Source organism: Cinclus cinclus, chromosome 37, assembly GCF_963662255.1.
Source record: "Cinclus cinclus chromosome 37, bCinCin1.1, whole genome shotgun sequence".
In the NCBI taxonomy this organism is placed as follows: Eukaryota; Metazoa; Chordata; class Aves; order Passeriformes; family Cinclidae; genus Cinclus; species Cinclus cinclus.
Genome location: NC_085082.1, coordinates 397231 through 415466, shown reverse-complemented (window position 1 = coordinate 415466; position 18236 = coordinate 397231). Strand labels below are relative to the sequence as shown.

General features: G+C 38.9%; 1 protein-coding gene across 1 annotated transcript in view; it reads left to right on the top strand.

The window, feature by feature from the left end:
* Positions 1-12630, top strand: part of LOC134055970 (signal-induced proliferation-associated 1-like protein 3) — a 62852-nt gene extending 50222 nt beyond the window's left edge. The window contains 6 exon segments of the mRNA XM_062512443.1: positions 1141-1288; positions 3506-3674; positions 5798-5893; positions 8920-8995; positions 10390-10474; positions 12487-12630. Of these exon segments, the coding sequence (XP_062368427.1) occupies positions 1141-1288; positions 3506-3674; positions 5798-5893; positions 8920-8995; positions 10390-10474; positions 12487-12630 (718 nt within the window).
* The last annotated feature ends 5606 nt before the right edge of the window (positions 12631-18236 follow it).

Genomic DNA, 18236 nt, shown 5'->3' with positions numbered 1-18236 from the left:
CGGGGAATTCAAGGAAAATGGGTTTGGGGATCCAAAAAGTTTGGGATTTTGGGTTTTTTTTTTTATGGGATTTGGGGGGGATTTTGGTGGAAATTAGATGGATTTTTATGGAATTTTATTGGGATTTTCGTGGAACTTTAATGGGATTTTGATGGGATTCCGTTGGGATTTCTGGATTTTTCCATGGAAATTCCTGGAATTCTCCCCCTCAGGCAGGAGAACGTGACAGGGGCACAAACAGGAATGTAATGGGATTTTTATGGGATTTTCCTGGAAATTTGATGGATTGTTATGGAATTTTTATGGGATTTTGATGGAATTTTGTCAGATTTCCATATTTTTTCTGGGATTTCTGGATTTTTCCACGGAAATCCCTGGAATTCTGCCCCCCAGGCAGGTGAACGTGTCGGGGCAGCCGCGGCTCCGCAATTTCGGGAATTTTTGTGGGAATTTAATGGGATTTTAATGGAATTTTAACGGGATTTTCGTGGAATTTTAACGGGATTTTTGTATTTTCTCTGGAATTCCGTTGGGATTTCTGGATTTTTCCACGGGAAATCCCTGGAATTCTCCCCCCAGGCAGGAGAACGTGTCGGGGCAGCTGCGGCTCCGCGATTTTGGGAATTTTAATGGAATTTTTATGGATTCAATTAAAATTTCGATGGCTTTTAATGGGATTTTTGGCAGATTTTTTTGGAATTTTTATGGAAATCCATTGGGATCCCTGGATTTTTCCACGGAAATCCCTGGAATTTCTCACCCAGGCAGGTGAACAATTTCGGGCAGCCGCGGCTCCGCGATTTCGGGAATTTTTTTGTGAAATTTTTATGGATTCAAATGAAATTTCGATGGATTTTAATGGGATTTTTGGCAGATTTTGATGGAATTTTGATGGAATTCCATTGGGATTCCTGGATTTTTCCACGGAAATCCCTGGAATTCTCCCCCCCAGGCAGGTGAAGGTGTCGGGGCAGCCGCGGCTCTGCGATTTCAGGAATTTTAATGGAATTTTTATGGATTCAATTAAAATTTCGATGGCTTTTAATGGGATTTTTGGCAGATTTTTTTTGGAATTTTTATGGAATTCCGTTGGGATTCCTGGATTTTTCCACGGAAATCCCTGGAATTCTCCCCCCCCAGGCAGGTGAACGTGTTCGGGCAGCCGCGGCTCCGCGCTTCCCTCCGGGATCTTCGCTCCCCGCGGCGCCTCCCGAAATCTTCCATCGAGGACGACCTCAAGCGCCTGATCCTGATGGACAATTCCTGCCCCGAGCCCGAAACGGCCCCGGTGAGAGCAGAATTCCCAACATTCCCAACGTTCCCAACGTTCCCAACCTTCCCAACGTTCCCAACGTTTACAACGTTCCCAACGTTTACAACGTTCCTGACATTCCCAACGTTCCCAACGTTCCCAACGTTCCCGACATTCCCGATGTTCCCGACATTCCCAACGTTCCCAACCTTCCCAACGTTCCCAACGTTCCCAACGTCTACAACGTGCCCAACGTTCCCAGCGTTCCCGACGTTCCCAGCGTTCCCAACATTCCCAACGTTTACAACATTCCCGACGTTCCCAACGTTCCCAACCTTCCCGACGTTCCCAACGTTCCCAACGTTCCCGACGTTCCCGACGTTCCCAACGTTCCTCGGCTTTCAGCCCGGAAAACGGGGAAAGAAATCGCAATTTTCTACACAGAAAAATCGGGAAAAATTGGATTTTTTTTAGCCCCAAAAACAGGAAAAATTTGGAATTTTTAGACCAAAAAACTGGAATAAATTTGGCTTTTTTAGATCAGAAATTAGGGAAAAAATTGGGATTTTTTTAAGGGAAAATTCGGATTTATTGGGATAAATTTGGAATTTTTAGGCCCAAAAAATTGGGAAAAATTGGGCTTTTTTAGATCAGAAATTAGGGAAAGTTTTGGATTTTTTAGGTGAAAAATGGGGAAATTTCAGATTTTTTTAGGCCAGAAAATGGGGATAAATTTGGAATTTTTAGGCCAAAAATTGGGAAAAATTTGGAATTTTTTTTTTTCCTTTAGGTCGGAAAATTGGGATTTTCTTTAATGCCAAAATATTGGGAAAAAATTGGGGGTTTTTTTTAGGTGAGAAAACAGGGAAAATTTGGATTTTTTTGGCTAAAAAATGGGGGAAATTTTGTCATTTTTAATGGGGAAAATTTGAATTTTAGAGAGAATTTCTTTTCCCATTTTTACCGGGAAAAATTCAGGAATTTCCCCATTTTCCATGGGAAAAACTCAGGAATTTTCTCATTTTCTATGGAAAATAATTGGGAATTTTCTCATTTTTAATTGGAAAAACTCCGGAATTTTCTCATTTTTAATGGGGAAAAGATCTGGGAATTTCCTAATTTTTCAGGGGAAAACTTTGGGAATTTTCTTATTTTCAATGTATAAAATTTGGGAATTTTCTCATTGTTCATGGGAAAAACTCAGGAATTTCCCCATTTCTCATTGGAAAAAATTTGGGAATTTTCTCATTTTTTAATGGGAAGAACTTTGGGAATTTTCTCATTTTCCGTGGAAAAAACTTGGGAATTTTCTCATTTTTCATGGGAAAACTTTGGGAATTTCCTCATTTTCCATGGGAAAAACTTGGGAATTTTCTCATTTTTCATTGGAAAAAAATTGGGAATTTTCTCATTTTTCATGGGAAAACTTTGGGAATTTCCCCATTTTTCATGGAAAAAGTTTGGGAATTTTCTCATTTTTCATGGAAAGATCTTTGGGAATTTTCTCATTTTCCATGGGAAAAACTTGGAAATTTCCCCTTTTTTCATTGGAAAAACTTGGGGAATTTTCTTATTTTTAATGGGGAAAATTTGGGAATTTCCTCATCTTTCATGGAAAAAACTTGGGAATTTTCTCATGTTTTATTGGAAAAATTTTGGGAATTTTCTCATTTTTCATTGGAAAAACTTTGGGAATTTTCTCATTTTCCATGGGAAAAACTTGGGAATTTACTCATTTTCCGTGGAAAAAAATTGGGAATTTTCTCATTTTTCATGGAAAAAATTTGGGAATTTCCCCATTTTTCATGGAAAAATTTTGGGAATTTTCTCATTTTCCTTGGAAAAAAAATTTGGAATTTTCCCATTTGCCATGGGCAAAACTTGGGAATTTTCTCATTTTCTGTGGAAAAAAATTGGGAATTTTCTTATTTTTCATGGGAAAAAACTCGGGAATTTTCTCATTTTCTATGGAAAAACTCGGAAATTTCCCCATTTTTCATTGGAAAAACTTGGGAATTTTCTCATTTCCTATGGCAAAAAATCGGGAATTTTCTCATTGTTCACTGGTAAAACCTCAGGAATTTTCTCATTTTTTCACGGGAAAAATTTGGGAATTTTCCCCATTTTTCCTGGGAAAAACTCGGGAATTTCCCCATTTTTTCCCTGGGCCAAGCTTTGGGAATTTCCCCCTTTTCCCCCCTGGAAAATCCCTCATTCCCATTTCTCCCATTTCCCCCCCTCCCCCCGTCCCAGGGCCTGCAGAGGACGCTCTCGGACGAGTCCCTGTGCGGGAGCCGCCGGGAGAGCCCCGGGAACGGCGATTCCCAAAGGAGAGAATTCCCGGAAAACTTCCCGGGGGGGTTCCCCGGGAGCAGCACCCTGCCCGGGAGGAGGGGGGGACACCCCCAGGAGACGCGGAAAGGTCGGGAATTCGGGGGGGGGGAGGGGAGGGGATGAAGGGGATTGGGGGGGGGGGGGGGATTCTGGGGGGATTTTGGGGGATTTTTGGGGTTTTTTGGGGATTTTTTGGAGATTTTTTGGGGATTTATTGGGATTTCTTGGGGGATTTTTTTAGGGATTTTTTTGGATTTTTTAGGGATTTTTTGGGGATTTTTTGGGATTTCTTGGGGATTTTTTGGGATTTTTTGGGATTTTTTTGGGGATTTTTTTAGGGGATTTTTAGGGATTTTTTGGGGATTTTTTTGGATTTTTTGGGGAATTTTTGGGGGATTTTTAGCAGATTTTTTTGGGGAATTTTTGGGATTTTTTGGGGATTTTTAGGAGATTTTTTGGGGATTTTTTAGGATTTTTTTGGGGATTTTTTGGGATTTTTTGGGGATTTTTAGGAGATTTTTTGGGGATTTTTTAGGATTTTTGGGGGATTTTTTGGGGATGTTTAGGAGATTTTTGGGGATCTTTTGGTATTTTTTGGAGGAATTTTTTGGGGATTTTTAGGAGATTGGGGATTTTTTGGGATTGTTTGGGGGATTTTTATAGGGATTTTTTTGGATTTTTTAGGGATCTTTAGGAGATTTTTTGGGGATTTTTTTGGGATTTCTTGGGGATTTTTTGGGGATTTTTGGGGGATTTTTTGGGGATTTTTTTTGGATTTTTTGGGGGATTTTTTAGGGATTTTTTGGGGATTTTTTTTTTTATTTTTTGGGGGATTTTTGAGGGATTTTTTGGGGTTTTTTTTGGGATTTTTTAGGGATTTTTGGGGGATTTTTTGGGGATTTTTTTTTGTGGATTTTTTGGGATTTTTTTTGGGATTTTTTGGGATTTTTTTGTGGATTTTGGGGGAATTTTGGGATTTTTTGGGGGATTTTTTTGGGATTTTTAGGAGATTTTTTGGGGATTTTTTGGGATTTTTTTGGGGATTTTTTTGGGGATTTTTTCAGATTTTTGGGGGATTTTTTGGGGATTTTTTTTTGTGGATTTTTTGGGATTTTTTTTGGGATTTTTTGGGATTTTTTTGGAGATTTTTGGGGGATTTTTAGGGGATTTTTTTGGGATTTCTTGGGGATTTTTGGGGATTTTTTGGGATTTTTTGAGGGATTTTTTTGGGCATTTTTTTCGGAGATTTTTTGGGGGATTTTTGGGATTTTTTTTTTTTTTATTTTTTGAGGATTTTTTGAGATTTTTTGGGGGATTTTTTGGGGGATTTTTTTGGGGGATTTTAGGGGATTTTTTGGGGGTTATTGGGGAATTATGGGGATTTTTTTGAGCTTTTTTTGAGGATTTTTGGGGAATTTTGGGGGATTTTTGTGGGGGGTTGGGGTTTTTTTGGGGATTTTTTGGGAATTTTGGGGGGATTTTTAGGGGATTTTTTCAGGATTTATTGTGGATTTTTCGGGATTTTTTTGGCAATTTTGGGGAGGGTTTTTTTGGGGATTTTTGGGTTATTCTTTGATTTTTTTGGGGGATTTTTAAGGTTTTTTTGGGAAATTACAGAGGATTTCAGGGAGGATTTTGGGGGGGATTTTTTGGGAATCTGAGGCTCTTTTTTGGGGGGGGATTTTTGTTTTTTTGGTTCTTCTTTGTTTGCTTTTTTTTTGTTTTTTTGGGGGGGATTTTGGTTTTTTTTGTTTTTGTTTTTTTTGTTTGTTTTTTTTGTTGTTTGGGGGGATTTTTGGTTTTTTTTTGTTTTTGTTTTTTTGGGTGGGCACTTTTGGGGTTTTTTGGGGGGTTTTTATTTGGTTTTTTTTGTTTTTTTGTTTTTGTTTTGGTTTGTTTTTTTGGGGGGGGATTTTTGGTCTTTTCTTTGTTTTTGTTTTTTTTTTTTTGTTTTTTGGTCTTTTTTGGGGGGAATTTTTTGTTTTCTTTTTTATTTTTTTTTTTTGTTGTTTATTTTTGTTTTGGTCTGGGGTTTTTTTGTATTTTTGGGGGGTTTTTTGTTTGTTTTTTTGGGGTGGTGGTTTTTTTTTGTTTTTTTTTTGTTTGGTTTTGTTTTTTTTTTTTTTTTTTTAGGGAATTTTGGGAATCCATGGAATCCTTAGGGAAATTTTTTTTTTTTTTTTTTTTGGGGGGGAATGTTTAACCCCTCAGGGCCCGTGGCCAGGCTGGACCCGGGGCTGATCCCGCTGCCGGACACGGCCGGGCTGGAGTGGGCGACGCTGGTGAGCGCGGCCAAGGCCTACGAAGGTGAGGGGAGAGGGATGGGGGGGAAAATCCCGGAGAAAATCGGGAATTCCGGTGGGAAAATCTGGGAAAAAAAATTGGGAATTCAGAGGGAAAAAAAAATCCCGGAGAAATCGGGAATTCAAATGGGAAAAAAAAATCCCGGAGAAATCGGGAATTCTGGAAGGAAAATCTTGGAAAATCTGGGGATTCAAGGGGAGAAAATCCCAGAGAAATCGGGAATTCTGGAAGGAAAATCTGGGGAAAATTGGGAATTCAGAGGGAAAAAAAATCCCAGAGAAATCGGGAATTCTGGAAGGAAAATCTGGGGAAAAAATTGGGAATTCAAAGGGAAAAAAAAAATCCCGGAGAAATCGGGAATTCTGGAAGGAAAATCTTGGAAAATCTGGGGATTCAAGGGGAGAAAATCCCAGAGAAATCGGGAATTCTGGAAGGAAAATCTGGGGGAAATTGGGAATTCTGGTGGGAAAAAATCCCAGAGAAATCGGGAATTCTGGATGGAAAATCTGGGAAATATTGGGAATTCTGGATGGAAAATCTGGGAAAAACTGGGAATTCCAGAGGGGAAAAATCCCGGAAAAACCGGGAATTGAAAGGGGAAAAATCTGGGGAAAAATTGGGAATTCAAGGGGAGAAAATCCCGGAGAAATTGGGAATTCTGGAAGGAAAATCTGGGGAAAATTGGGAATTCAAAGGGAAAAAAAAATCCCGGAGAAATCGGGAATTCTGGAAGGAAAATCTGGGAAAAAATTGGGAATTCAAAGGGAAAAAAATCCCGGAGAAATCGGGAATTCTGGAAGGAAAATCTGGGGAAAATTGGGAATTCGAAGGGAAAAAAAAAATCCCGGAGAAATCGGGAATTCTGGAAGGAAAATCTGGGGAAAATTGGGAATTCAAAGGGAAAAAAAAATCCCGGAGAAATCGGGAATTCCGGTGGGGAAAAAATCCCAGAGAAATCAGGAATTCTGGATGGAAAATCTGGGAAATATTGGGAATTCAAAGGGAGAAAATCCCGGAAAAATTGGGAATTCCAGCGGGGAAAATTTTTCTTTAATTTTTCCTTAATTGTGAGCAAATTTTGTGTTAATTTGGGGTTAATTTTTCATTAATTTTGGATCAAGATTTCGTGAATTATTCGTTAGTTTTGTGTTAATTTTTCGGTAATTTTAGGATAATTTGGGAATTATTATTAATTAATGAATGAATTAATGAATGTGTTAATTAATTGCAGCGTAACGAGCCGTGCCCTCGTTCTCCCGGGTGTTCATTAACGATGGTTTATCAGTAATTAATGAATTCATTCATTAATTAATGTGTTAATTAATTGCAGCACAACGAGCCGTGCCCTCGTTCTCCCGGGTGTTCATTAACGATGGTTTATCAGTAATTAATGAATTCATTCATTAATTAATGTGTTAATTAATTGCAGCACAACGAGCCGTGCCCTCGTTCTCCCGGGTGTTCCATTAACGATGGTTTATCAGTAATTAATGAATTCATTCATTAATTAATGTGTTAATTAATTGCAGTACAACGAGCCGTGCCCTCGTTCTCCCGGGTGTCTCATTAACGATGGTTTATCAGTAATTAATGAATTCATTCATTAATTAATGTGTTAATTAATTGCAGCACAACGAGCCGTGCCCTCGTTCTCCCGGGTGTTCCATTAACGATGGTTTATCAGTAATTAATGAATTCATTCATTAATTAATGTGTTAATTAATTGCAGCGTAACGAGCCGTGCCCTCGTTCTCCCGGGTGTCTCATTAACGATGGTTTATCAGTAATTAATGAATTCATTCATTAATTAATGTGTTAATTAATTGCAGGGTAACGAGCCGTGCCCTCGTTCTCCCGGGTGTTCCATTAACGATGGTTTATCAGTAATTAATGAATTCATTCATTAATTAATGTGTTAATTAATTGCAGCGTAACGAGCCGTGCCCTCGTTCTCCCGGGTGTCTCATTAACGATGGTTTATCAGTAATTAATGAATTCATTCATTAATTAATGTGTTAATTAATTGCAGGGTAACGAGCCGTGCCCTCGTTCTCCCGGGTGTTCCATTAACGATGGTTTATCAGTAATTAATGAATTCATTCATTAATTAATGTGTTAATTAATTGCAGCGTAACGAGCCGTGCCCTCGTTCTCCCGGGTGTCTCATTAACGATGGTTTATCAGTAATTAATGAATTCATTCATTAATTAATGTGTTAATTAATTGCAGTACAACGAGCCGTGCCCTCGTTCTCCCGGGTGTCTCATTAACGATGGTTTATCAGTAATTAATGAATTCATTCATTAATTAATGTGTTAATTAATTGCAGTACAACGAGCCGTGCCCTCGTTCTCCCGGGTGTCTCATTAACGATGGTTTATCAGTAATTAATGAATTCATTCATTAATTAATGTGTTAATTAATTGCAGGGTAACGAGCCGTGCCCTCGTTCTCCCGGGTGTTCCATTAACGATGGTTTATCAGTAATTAATGAATTCATTCATTAATTAATGTGTTAATTAATTGCAGCGTAACGAGCCGTGCCCTCGTTCTCCCGGGTGTCTCATTAACGATGGTTTATCAGTAATTAATGAATTCATTCATTAATTAATGTGTTAATTAATTGCAGGGTAACGAGCCGTGCCCTCGTTCTCCCGGGTGTCTCATTAACGATGGTTTATCAGTAATTAATGAATTCATTCATTAATTAATGTGTTAATTAATTGCAGTACAACGAGCCGTGTCCTTGTTCTCCCGGGTGTCTCATTAACGATGGTTTATCAGTAATTAATGAATTCATTCATTAATTAATGTGTTAATTAATTGCAGCGTAACGAGCCGTGCCCTCGTTCTCCCGGGTGTCTCATTAACGATGGTTTATCAGTAATTAATGAATTCATTCATTAATTAATGTGTTAATTAATTGCAGTACAACGAGCCGTGCCCTCGTTCTCCCGGGTGTTCCATTAACGATGGTTTATCAGTAATTAATGAATTCATTCATTAATTAATGTGTTAATTAATTGCAGTACAACGAGCCGTGTCCTTGTTCTCTTTGGCTGACCCCGCCCCTTCCGCCCGGGCCCCGCCCCTTCCCCCCCTCAGGTATCGCGAGATTTTGGGAGAAACCAAAAATGTCCCGGGGGGGGGGGGGGAAGGAGAAAGTGGGAATTTGGAGGGGGGGGGGGGGGGAAATGGGAATTTTGGGGAAAAAATGGGAATTTTTTTTTTTGTGGAAAAAATGGGAATTTTTTTGGTGGTGAAAATGGAGATTTTCGTGGGAAAAAAATGGGAATTTTGGGGGGAAAAAAAATGAAATTTTGGGGGGAGAAAATGGGGATTTTAGGGTGAAATAATGGGAATTTTGGGGGGAAAAAAATGGGAATTTTGGGGGGAAAAAATGGGAATTTTGGGGTGAAGATAAATGGGATTCTTGGGGGAGAAATTGGGGATTTTAGGGTGAAAAAAATGGGAATTTTAGGGGGAAAAAAAGGGAATTTTGGAGCAAAAAAAATGGAAAATTTTGGGGAGGAAAAATGGGAAATTTGGGGTGAGGGAATGGGAATTTTTTGGGGAAAAAATTGGAATTTTTTGGGGGTAGATAATGGGGATTTTAAGGTAAAAAAATGGGAATTTTGGGATGAAAAATATGATTTTTTGGGGGGCAAAAATGGGAATTTTTTGGGGAGAAAATACAAACTTTTTGGGGGAGAAAATGGGGATTTTCAGGTGAAAAAATTGGGAATTTTGGGGGGAAAAAATTGGATTTTTGGGGTGAAAAGTGGGAATTTGGGGGTGAAAAATGGGAATTTTGGGAGGGAATTTGGGATTAAAAAAAATGGATTGTGGGATGGAAAAAAAAAGGGAATTTTGGGGTGAAAAATGGGATTTTGGAAGTGAAAAAATGGGAACTTGGAAATGAAAAAATGGGAATTTTGGGGTGAAAAAATCGGATTTAGGAGGTGAAAAAAATGGGAGTTTTGGGGTGGAAAAAATGGGAATTTTGGGGTAAAAAATGGGAGTTTTGGGGTGGAAAAAAATGGGAATTTTGGGGTAAAAAATGGGAGTTTTGGGGTGGAAAAAATGGGAATTTTGGGGTAAAAAATGGGAGTTTTGGGGTGGAAAAGATGGGAATTTTTGGGTGAAAAAATGGGAATTTGGAAGTGAAAAAAATGGGAATTTGGGAAGAATTTTCGGAGGAAATTTGGGGTGCAAATTCGAGGAATTTTTAAAAATTGGGAATTTTGGGGCGGGAAAGGAGCTCGGGGAAGCCAAAATTTGGGAATTTTTTTATGGAGGGAAAAAAAACCTGGAATTTGAGGGGATTTTTTTTTTTTTTGGGAAGAAAATCAGATTTTTTTTTTTTTTGGGTGGTTTTGAGTAAATTTTTTATTTAATTTTTTTTCTTTTTTTTTTTTGGTGCTGGTTTTGGTTGATTTTTTTTTTTTTTTTTTTTTTTTTTTTTTTTTTTGCTTTTTCAATCCCAAATTTTATCCCAGCCCTTCCCCCACCCCCCTGGATCTGCCAGGAAAAGTTTCCCAGTTGGAAGCGATGCTCAAGCAGCTCCACAGCGACCTGGAAAAGGTGAGGACCCCCCAAATCCTCTTCTTTTCACCCCAAAAAAACAGAAATAAAACCAAAAAATTATTCACAAAAAAATTCAGTTGAAAAATTCACTTTTTTCCCCCAAAAATTCTCATTTTTTATCCAAAAAATCCCATTTTTAATCAAAAAAAAATCCCATTTTTCTCCCCAAAAAATCCCATTTTTTATCCGAAAAAATCCCATTTTTTCCCAAAAAAAATCCAATTTTTTTATCCAAAAAAATCCCATTTTTAATCCAAAAAATCCCATTTTTATTAAAAAAAAACCCCATTTTTTATCCAAAAAATCCCATTTTTATTAAAAACACCCCCCATTTTTTATCCAAAAAAATCCCATTTTTTTCCCAAAAAAATCGCATTTTTTATCAAAATAATCCCCATTTTTACAAAAAAAAATCCCATTTCTAATCCAAAAAAATCCCATTTTTTATCCAAAAAAAATCCCAATTTTTCCCCCAAAAAATCCCATTTTTTATCCCAAAAAATCTCATTTTTTTATCCAAAAAAAAAATCCCATTTTTTCCCCAAAAAATCCCATTTTTTATCCCAAAAAATCTCATTTTTTTATCCAAAAAAAAATCCCATTTTTTCCCCAAAAAATCCCATTTTTTATCCAAAAAATCCCTTTTTTAATCCAAAAAAATCCCATTTTTACCCCAAAAAATCCCAATTTTTATCCAAAAATTCTTTTTTTCCCCAGATATCAACAAAAATTTTGATTTTTTTCCCAAATCCTCTTCTTTTCACCCCAAAAAAAAAACAGAAAAAAACCCAAAAATTATTCACAAAAAAATTCAGTTGAAAAATTCACTTTTTTCCCCCAAAAAATCCCATTTTTAATCCAAAAAATCCCATTTTTTATCAAAAAAAATCCGATTTTTTTATCCAAAAAATTCTCATTTTTAATCCAAAAACCCCCATTTTTAATCCCAAAAAATCCCATTTTTTTCCCAAAAAATTCTCATTTTACCCCCTCAGAGATCAACAAAAATTTTGATTTTTTTTTTCCCCAAATCCTCTTTTTTTCAGCCAAAAAAAATTCAGAAAAAAACAGAAATTATTCACCAAAAAATTCAATTAAAAATTCTCTTTTTTCCCCAAAAAATCCTCGTTTTTTTCCCCTAAAATTCCAATTTTTCTTCTCAAAATGCGCCAAAAATTTGCGATTTTTTTCCCCAAAATCCACTTTTTTTTCACCCCAAATAATTTTAAAAAACCCAAAATTTATTCAATAAAAAATTCATATAAAAATTTCCTTTTTTTCCCCCCAAAAAAATCCCAATTTTCCCCCAAAAATCCCCATTTTTCACCCTAGAAACTCCCGGTTTTCTCCCAAAATTCCCTTTTTTTCCTCCAAAATCCCCAAAATTCCCTGACCCACCTGAATTTTCCCAAATTCCCAATTTTTCCCCCCAAAACCACCCAATTATTCACCAAAAAAATCCCTAAAAAAATCCCAATTTTCCCCTTAAAATCCCCATTTTTCACCCTAAAAACTCCCGGTTTTTTCCCAAAATTCCCTTTTTTCCCCCCAAAATTCCATTTTTCCCTCCAAAATCCCCAAAATTCCCTGACCCACCTGAATTTTCCCAAATTCCCAATTTTTCCCCCCAAAACCACCCAATTATTCACCAAAAAAATCCCTAAAAAAATCCCAATTTTCCCCTTAAAATCCCCATTTTTCACCCTAAAAACTCCCGGTTTTTTCCCAAAATTCCCTTTTTTTCCCCCAAAATTCCATTTTTCCCTCAAAAATCCCCAAAATTCCCTGACCCACACGAATTTTCCCAAATTCCCAATTTTTCCCCTCAAAACCACCCAATTATTCACAAAAAAATCCCTAAAAAAATCCCAATTTTCCCCTTAAAATCCCCATTTTTCACCCTAAAAACTCCCGGTTTTTTCCCAAAATTCCCTTTTTTTCCCCCAGAATTCCCTTTTTTCCCCCCGAAGAGCTGGGAATTTTCCCGAATTCCCGATTTTTTTCCCCAGGAGAAGCAGGACAAGGTGTTCCTGCAGGCCGAGGTCGCCAACCTGCGGCAGAACAACCGGCGGCTGCAGCAGGAGTCGAGCTCGGCCGCGCGGCAGCTCCGGCGCTTCGCCAGGATCTTCTCCGGGGAGCACCAGGAGCCCTGACTGGGATGGACTGGGAGGGACTGGGAGGGACTGGGATGGACTGGGATCCACTGGGATGGAACTGGGGTGAACTGGGATGGAGAAATCCCCTTGGAATTGGGACATTCCCGTCGGGATCGGCGGCTCCGGCGCTTCACCAGGATCTTCAGGGAGCACCAGGAGCCCTGACTGGGATGGACTGGGATGGACTGGGATCCACTGGGATGGAACTGGGATGAACTGGGATGGAGAAATCCCCTTGGAATTGGGACATTCCCGTCGGGATCGGCGGCTCCGGCGCTTCACCAGGATCTTCAGGGAGCACCAGGAGCCCTGACTGGGATGGACTGGGATCCACTGGGATGGAACTGGGATGAACTGGGATGGAGAAATCCCCCTGGAATTGGGACATTCCCGTCGGGATCGGCAGCTCCGGCGCTTCACCAGGATCTTCTCCGGGGAGCACCAGGAGCCCTGACTGGGATGAACTGGGAGTGACTGGGATGGGACTGGGATCCACTGGGATGAACTGGGAGTGACTGGGATGGGACTGGGATCCACTGGGATGAACTGGGAGTGACTGGGATGGGACTGGGATCCACTGGGATGAACTGGGAGTGACTGGGATGGGACTGGGATTGACCTCTCATGGGGGACTAGGACCATTCCTATGGATCCAGAACATTCCATGGAATTCCGGAACATTCCGGAGGATCCAAAACTTTCACGTGGGACCAAGATCCTCCCTGCGGATCCAGAACTTTCCGTGGAATTCCAGAACATTCCCAGGACATTCCAGAGGGATCCAAGAACTTCCCAGAGAATTCCAGGATTTCTCCACAAAAGATCCAGAATTTTCTATGGAATTCCAGAACTTTCAGCCGAATTCCAGAATTTTCCACAGAATTCCAGAACTTTTCCAAGAGATTTCAAGATTTTTCCATAGGAACCGGAATTTTCGATGGAATTCCAGCACTTTTCCGAGAGATTTCGGGATTTTTTTCCATAGGATCCAGAACTTCTCACAGAATTCCAGAATTTTCCCATGGATTTCCAGAATTTTCCATGGAATTCCAGAACTTTTCAGAGAGATTTTGGGATTTTTCCATAGGATCCAGAATTTTCCAATGGAATTCCAGAATTTCCACAGAATTTGGGAATTTCTCACAGAATTCCAGAATTTTCCATGGAATTCCAGAACTTATTCTGAAATGTTCTGGAATTTTTCCATAGGATGCAGAACTTCCCACAGAATTCCAGAACATTCCCACGGAACTCCAGAATTTTTCCAATGGAATTCCGGAACATTCCATGGAATTCCAGAACTTTCCCACGGAATTCCAGAACTTTCCCACGGAATTCCAGAACTTTCCCACGGAATTCCAGAGCTTTTCCGAGAGTTTTCGGGATTTATCCATAGTATGCAGAACTTCTCCCAGAATTCCAGAACATTCCACGGAATTCCAGAACTTCCCACGGAATTCCAGAACTTCTCCGAGAGATTTTGGGATTTTTCCATAGGATACAGAACTTCTCACAGAATTCCAGAATTTTCCCATGGATTTCTAGAATTTTCTATGGAATTCCAGAACTTTTCCGAGAGATTTTGTGATTTTTCCATAGGATCCAGAACTTTCTAATGGAATTCCAGAATTTCCACAGAATTCCAGAATTTTCCAAAGGAATTCCAGAACTTTTCCGAGAGATTTTGGGATTTTTCCATAGGATCCAGAACTTCCCACAGAATTCCAGAACAATCCAGGGAATTCCAGAACTTTTCCACAGAATTCCAGAACTTCTCACAGAATTCCAGAATTTCCCATGGAATTCCAGAACTTCTCACAGAATTCCAGAATTTTCTGCAGAATTTTCCCATGGATTTCCAGAATTTTCCCATGGAATTCCAGAACTTCCCACAGAATTCCAGAACTTTCCCATGGAATTCCAGAACTTTCCCCAGAATTCCAGAACATTCCATGGAGTTCCAGAACTTCCACTGAATTCCAGAACTTTCCCCAGAATTCCAGAACTTTCCCACAGAATTCCAGAACTTTTCCGAGAGATTTCGGGATCGATTTTTTTTTCCCACACGATCCAGAACTTCCCACGGAATTCCAGAACTTCTCACAGAATTCCAGAACATTCCATGGAATTCCAGAACTTCCCACAGAATTCCAGAACATTCCATGGAATTCCAGAACATTCCATGGAATTCCAGAACTTTTCCGAGAGATTTTGGGGTTGGTTTTTTTTTTTTTCGACACGATCCAGAACTTTCCCACAGAATTCCAGAACTTTCCCACAGAATTCCAGAACTTCCCACAGAATTCCAGAACTTTCCCCGGAATTCCAGAACATTCCACAGAATTCCAGAACATTCCACGGAATTCCAGAACTTCCCACGGAATTCCAGAACTTTCCAGAGGCTGCCAGGCCCCTCCCCCTCCCCCCGTCGGAATTCCCGGAGGGGGGGGAGGGGTGGGAGGAAGAGGGGGAGGGGTGGGAATTTCGGGAAGTGGGGGGAGGGGCTCCCTCCGAAGGCAATAAGAGCTCCCCCCTCGTTTAGGGGAGGGAGCTCCAATCTTTAATTAATAATAATAATAATTAATAATTAATAATAATTAATGAACCAGGAAGAATTAATAATAATTCCTAATAATTCAGGAGCTTCCGGGCGTGAGAATCCAGGCACTTTTATCCCCCTAAAAAAGAAAAATTCCTAAATAAAAAAAATTTCCTAAAAAAGAAATTTTCCTGAAAAATAAAAATTCCCAAAATAAAAAATTCTTTAAAAAAAAAAAAAAAAGTCCTAGGGGAAAGAAAAAAATTCCTACAAAAAATTCCTAAAAAAAGTAATTCCTAATAATAAAAAAAATTCCTAGGAACAATAAAAAAAATTCCTAAAAAAAAATTCCTAAATTAAAAAGTTCCTAAAAAAAATCCTAAATAAAAAAATTCCTAAATAAAAAAATTCTTAAATAAAAAAATCCTAAATAAAAAAATTCCTAAATAAAAAAAATTCTAAATAAAAAAAATTCTAAAAAAAAGAAATTACTAAAAAAAAAAAAAAATCCTATTAAAAAAAATCCTAAAGAAAACCCCAAAAAATTCCTAAAAAAAAATCCTAAAAATAAAAAAATTCCTAAAAATATTTTAAAAAAACCCTAAAAAAACCCCCCCAAAAATTCCTAAAAAATTCCCTAAATTATTTTCCTGGAGCTGCTCAGGGTTTTTAAACCCCTCCCCCACTCTTCATTCCCAAAAAATTCCTAAAAACAAAAATTCCTAAAAAAAAAAAATTCTAAAAAAAAATTTCCTAGGAACAAAAAAAAAAAAAAACCTAAAAAAAATCCTAAAAAAAAAATCCTAAAAAAATTCTTAAAAAAAAATTCCTAAATAAAAAAAATCCTAAATAAAAAAAATTCCTAAAAAAATTCCTAAAAATAATTCCTAAAAAAATAATTCCTAAGAAAAAAATTCCTAAAAAAAAAATTCTAATAAAAAAAAAATTCTAAAAGAAAAATCCTAAAAATAAAAAAATTCCTAAAAAAAAAAAAAAATTCCTAAAAAAATCCGAAATAAAAAAAAATCCTAAAAAAAAATTTATAAAGTAAAAAAAATTCCTAAAAATGAAAACTCCTATATTAAAAAAAAATCCTAAATAAAAAAAATTCCTAAAAAATAAAAAAATTCTCAAAAAAAATCGGAAAAAAAAAACCTTAAAAAAAAAATTCCTAAAAAAATACAAAAATTCCTAAAAAATTTTTTAAAATCCTAAAAAAAAAAAAAAAAAAAAAAAACCCAAAAAAAAATTCCTAAAAAATTCCCGAAATTATTTTCCTGGAGCTGCTCAGGGTTTTTAAACCCCTCCCCCACTCTTCATTCCCAAAAAATTCCTATAAAAACCCCAAATTCCCAAAAAAACCCCAAATTCCCAAAAAAACCCCAAATTCCCAAAAAAACCCCAAACCCCGAGGTCTTTTTTTGTACAAACGGTGCCGTTTTTATCCCAAATCTTGGGAATTTTTATTTTTATTTTTCCCCTTTTTTCTTTTTGTGGGATTTGGGATGAGACGAAAAAAAAAAAAAATCCCAAAAAAAAAAAAAAAAAAAATCCTCCAAAAAAAAATTCCCCAAAAAAAAAAAAAATTGGGGGGATTTTTAATTTTTTTTATTTTTTTTTTTAATTTTTTTTTTTTTATTTAATCCCCTCCCCCTTCCCCCATTCCCGGAAAATTTTGGTGGATGGGAATAAAAAAAAAAAAATTCCCCCCCAAAAAAAAAAACCCCAAAGGAACAAAACCCCAAAGATTTGGGGGATTTGAGTTTGGATTTTGGGGGGCGGGGGAGAGAATTTGGGGGAATTTCCTTGGAATTCGGGACCGGGTCCATTTTGGGGTCTCAGGGGTCAATTTTGGGGTCTTGGGGTCATTTTGGGGTCACTTTTGGGGTCTTGGGGTCATTTTGGGGTCACTCTTGGGGTCACTTTTGGGTCCATCCTGGATCAATTTTGGGGTCGGGTTTGGGGTCTCGGGGTCAATTTTGGGGTCTTGGGGTCACTCCTGGGGTCACTCCTGGGGTCACTTTTGGGGTCTCAGGGTCACTTTTGGGGTCACTCCTGGGGTCACTTTTGGGGTCTCAGGGTCATTTTGGGGTCTCGGGGTCATTTTGGGGTCACTCCTGGGGTCACTTTTGGGGTCTTGGGGTCATTTTGGGGTCACTCCTGGGGTCACTTTTGGGTCCATCCTGCATCAATTTTGGGGTCGGGTTCGGATCCATCCTGGATCGGTTTTGGGGTCACTTTTGGGGTCGGGTTTGGGGTCTCGGGGTCACTTTTAGGGTCACTTTTGGGGTCTCAGGGATTAATTTTGGGGTCACTTTTGGGGTCTCAGGGGTCATTTTTGGGTCCATCCAGATCATTTTTGGGGTCACTTTTGGGTCTATCCTGGATTGGTTTTAGGGTCACTTTTGGGGTCTTGGGGTCATTTTGGGGTCACTTTTGGGGTCTCGGGGTCATTTTTGGGGTCACTTTTGGGGTCTCGGGGTCATTTTGGGGTCACTCCTGGGGTCATTTTTGGGTCCACCCTGGATCGGTTTTTGGGTCACTTTTGGGGTCGGTTTTGGGGTCTCAGGGGTCCCTTTTGGGGTCGGTTTTGGGGTCGGTTTTGGGGTCGGTTTTGAGGTCCCTTTTGGGGTCGGTTTTGGGGTCCCTTTTGGGGTCGGTTTTGGGGTCGGTTTTGAGGTCCCTTTTGGGGTCCCTTTTGGGGTCGGTTTTGGGGTCGGTTTTGAGGTCCCTTTTGGGGTCCCTTTTGGGGTCGGTTTTGGGGTCGGTTTTGGGGTCGGTTTTAGGTCGGTTTTGGGGTCGGTTTTGGGTCGGATTTGGGGTCGGTTTTGGGGTCCCTTTTGGGGTCCCTTTTGGGGTCCCTTTTGGGGTCGGTTTTGGGGTCGGTTTTGGGTCGGTTTTGGGGTCGGTTTTGGGGTCCCTTTTGGGGTCGGTTTTGGGGTCGGTTTTGGGTCGGTTTTGGGGTCGGTTTTGGGGTCCCTTTTGGGGTCGGTTTTGGGGTCGGTTTTGGGGTCGGTTTTGGGGTCCCTTTTGGGGTCGGTTTTGGGTCGGTTTTGGGGTCGGT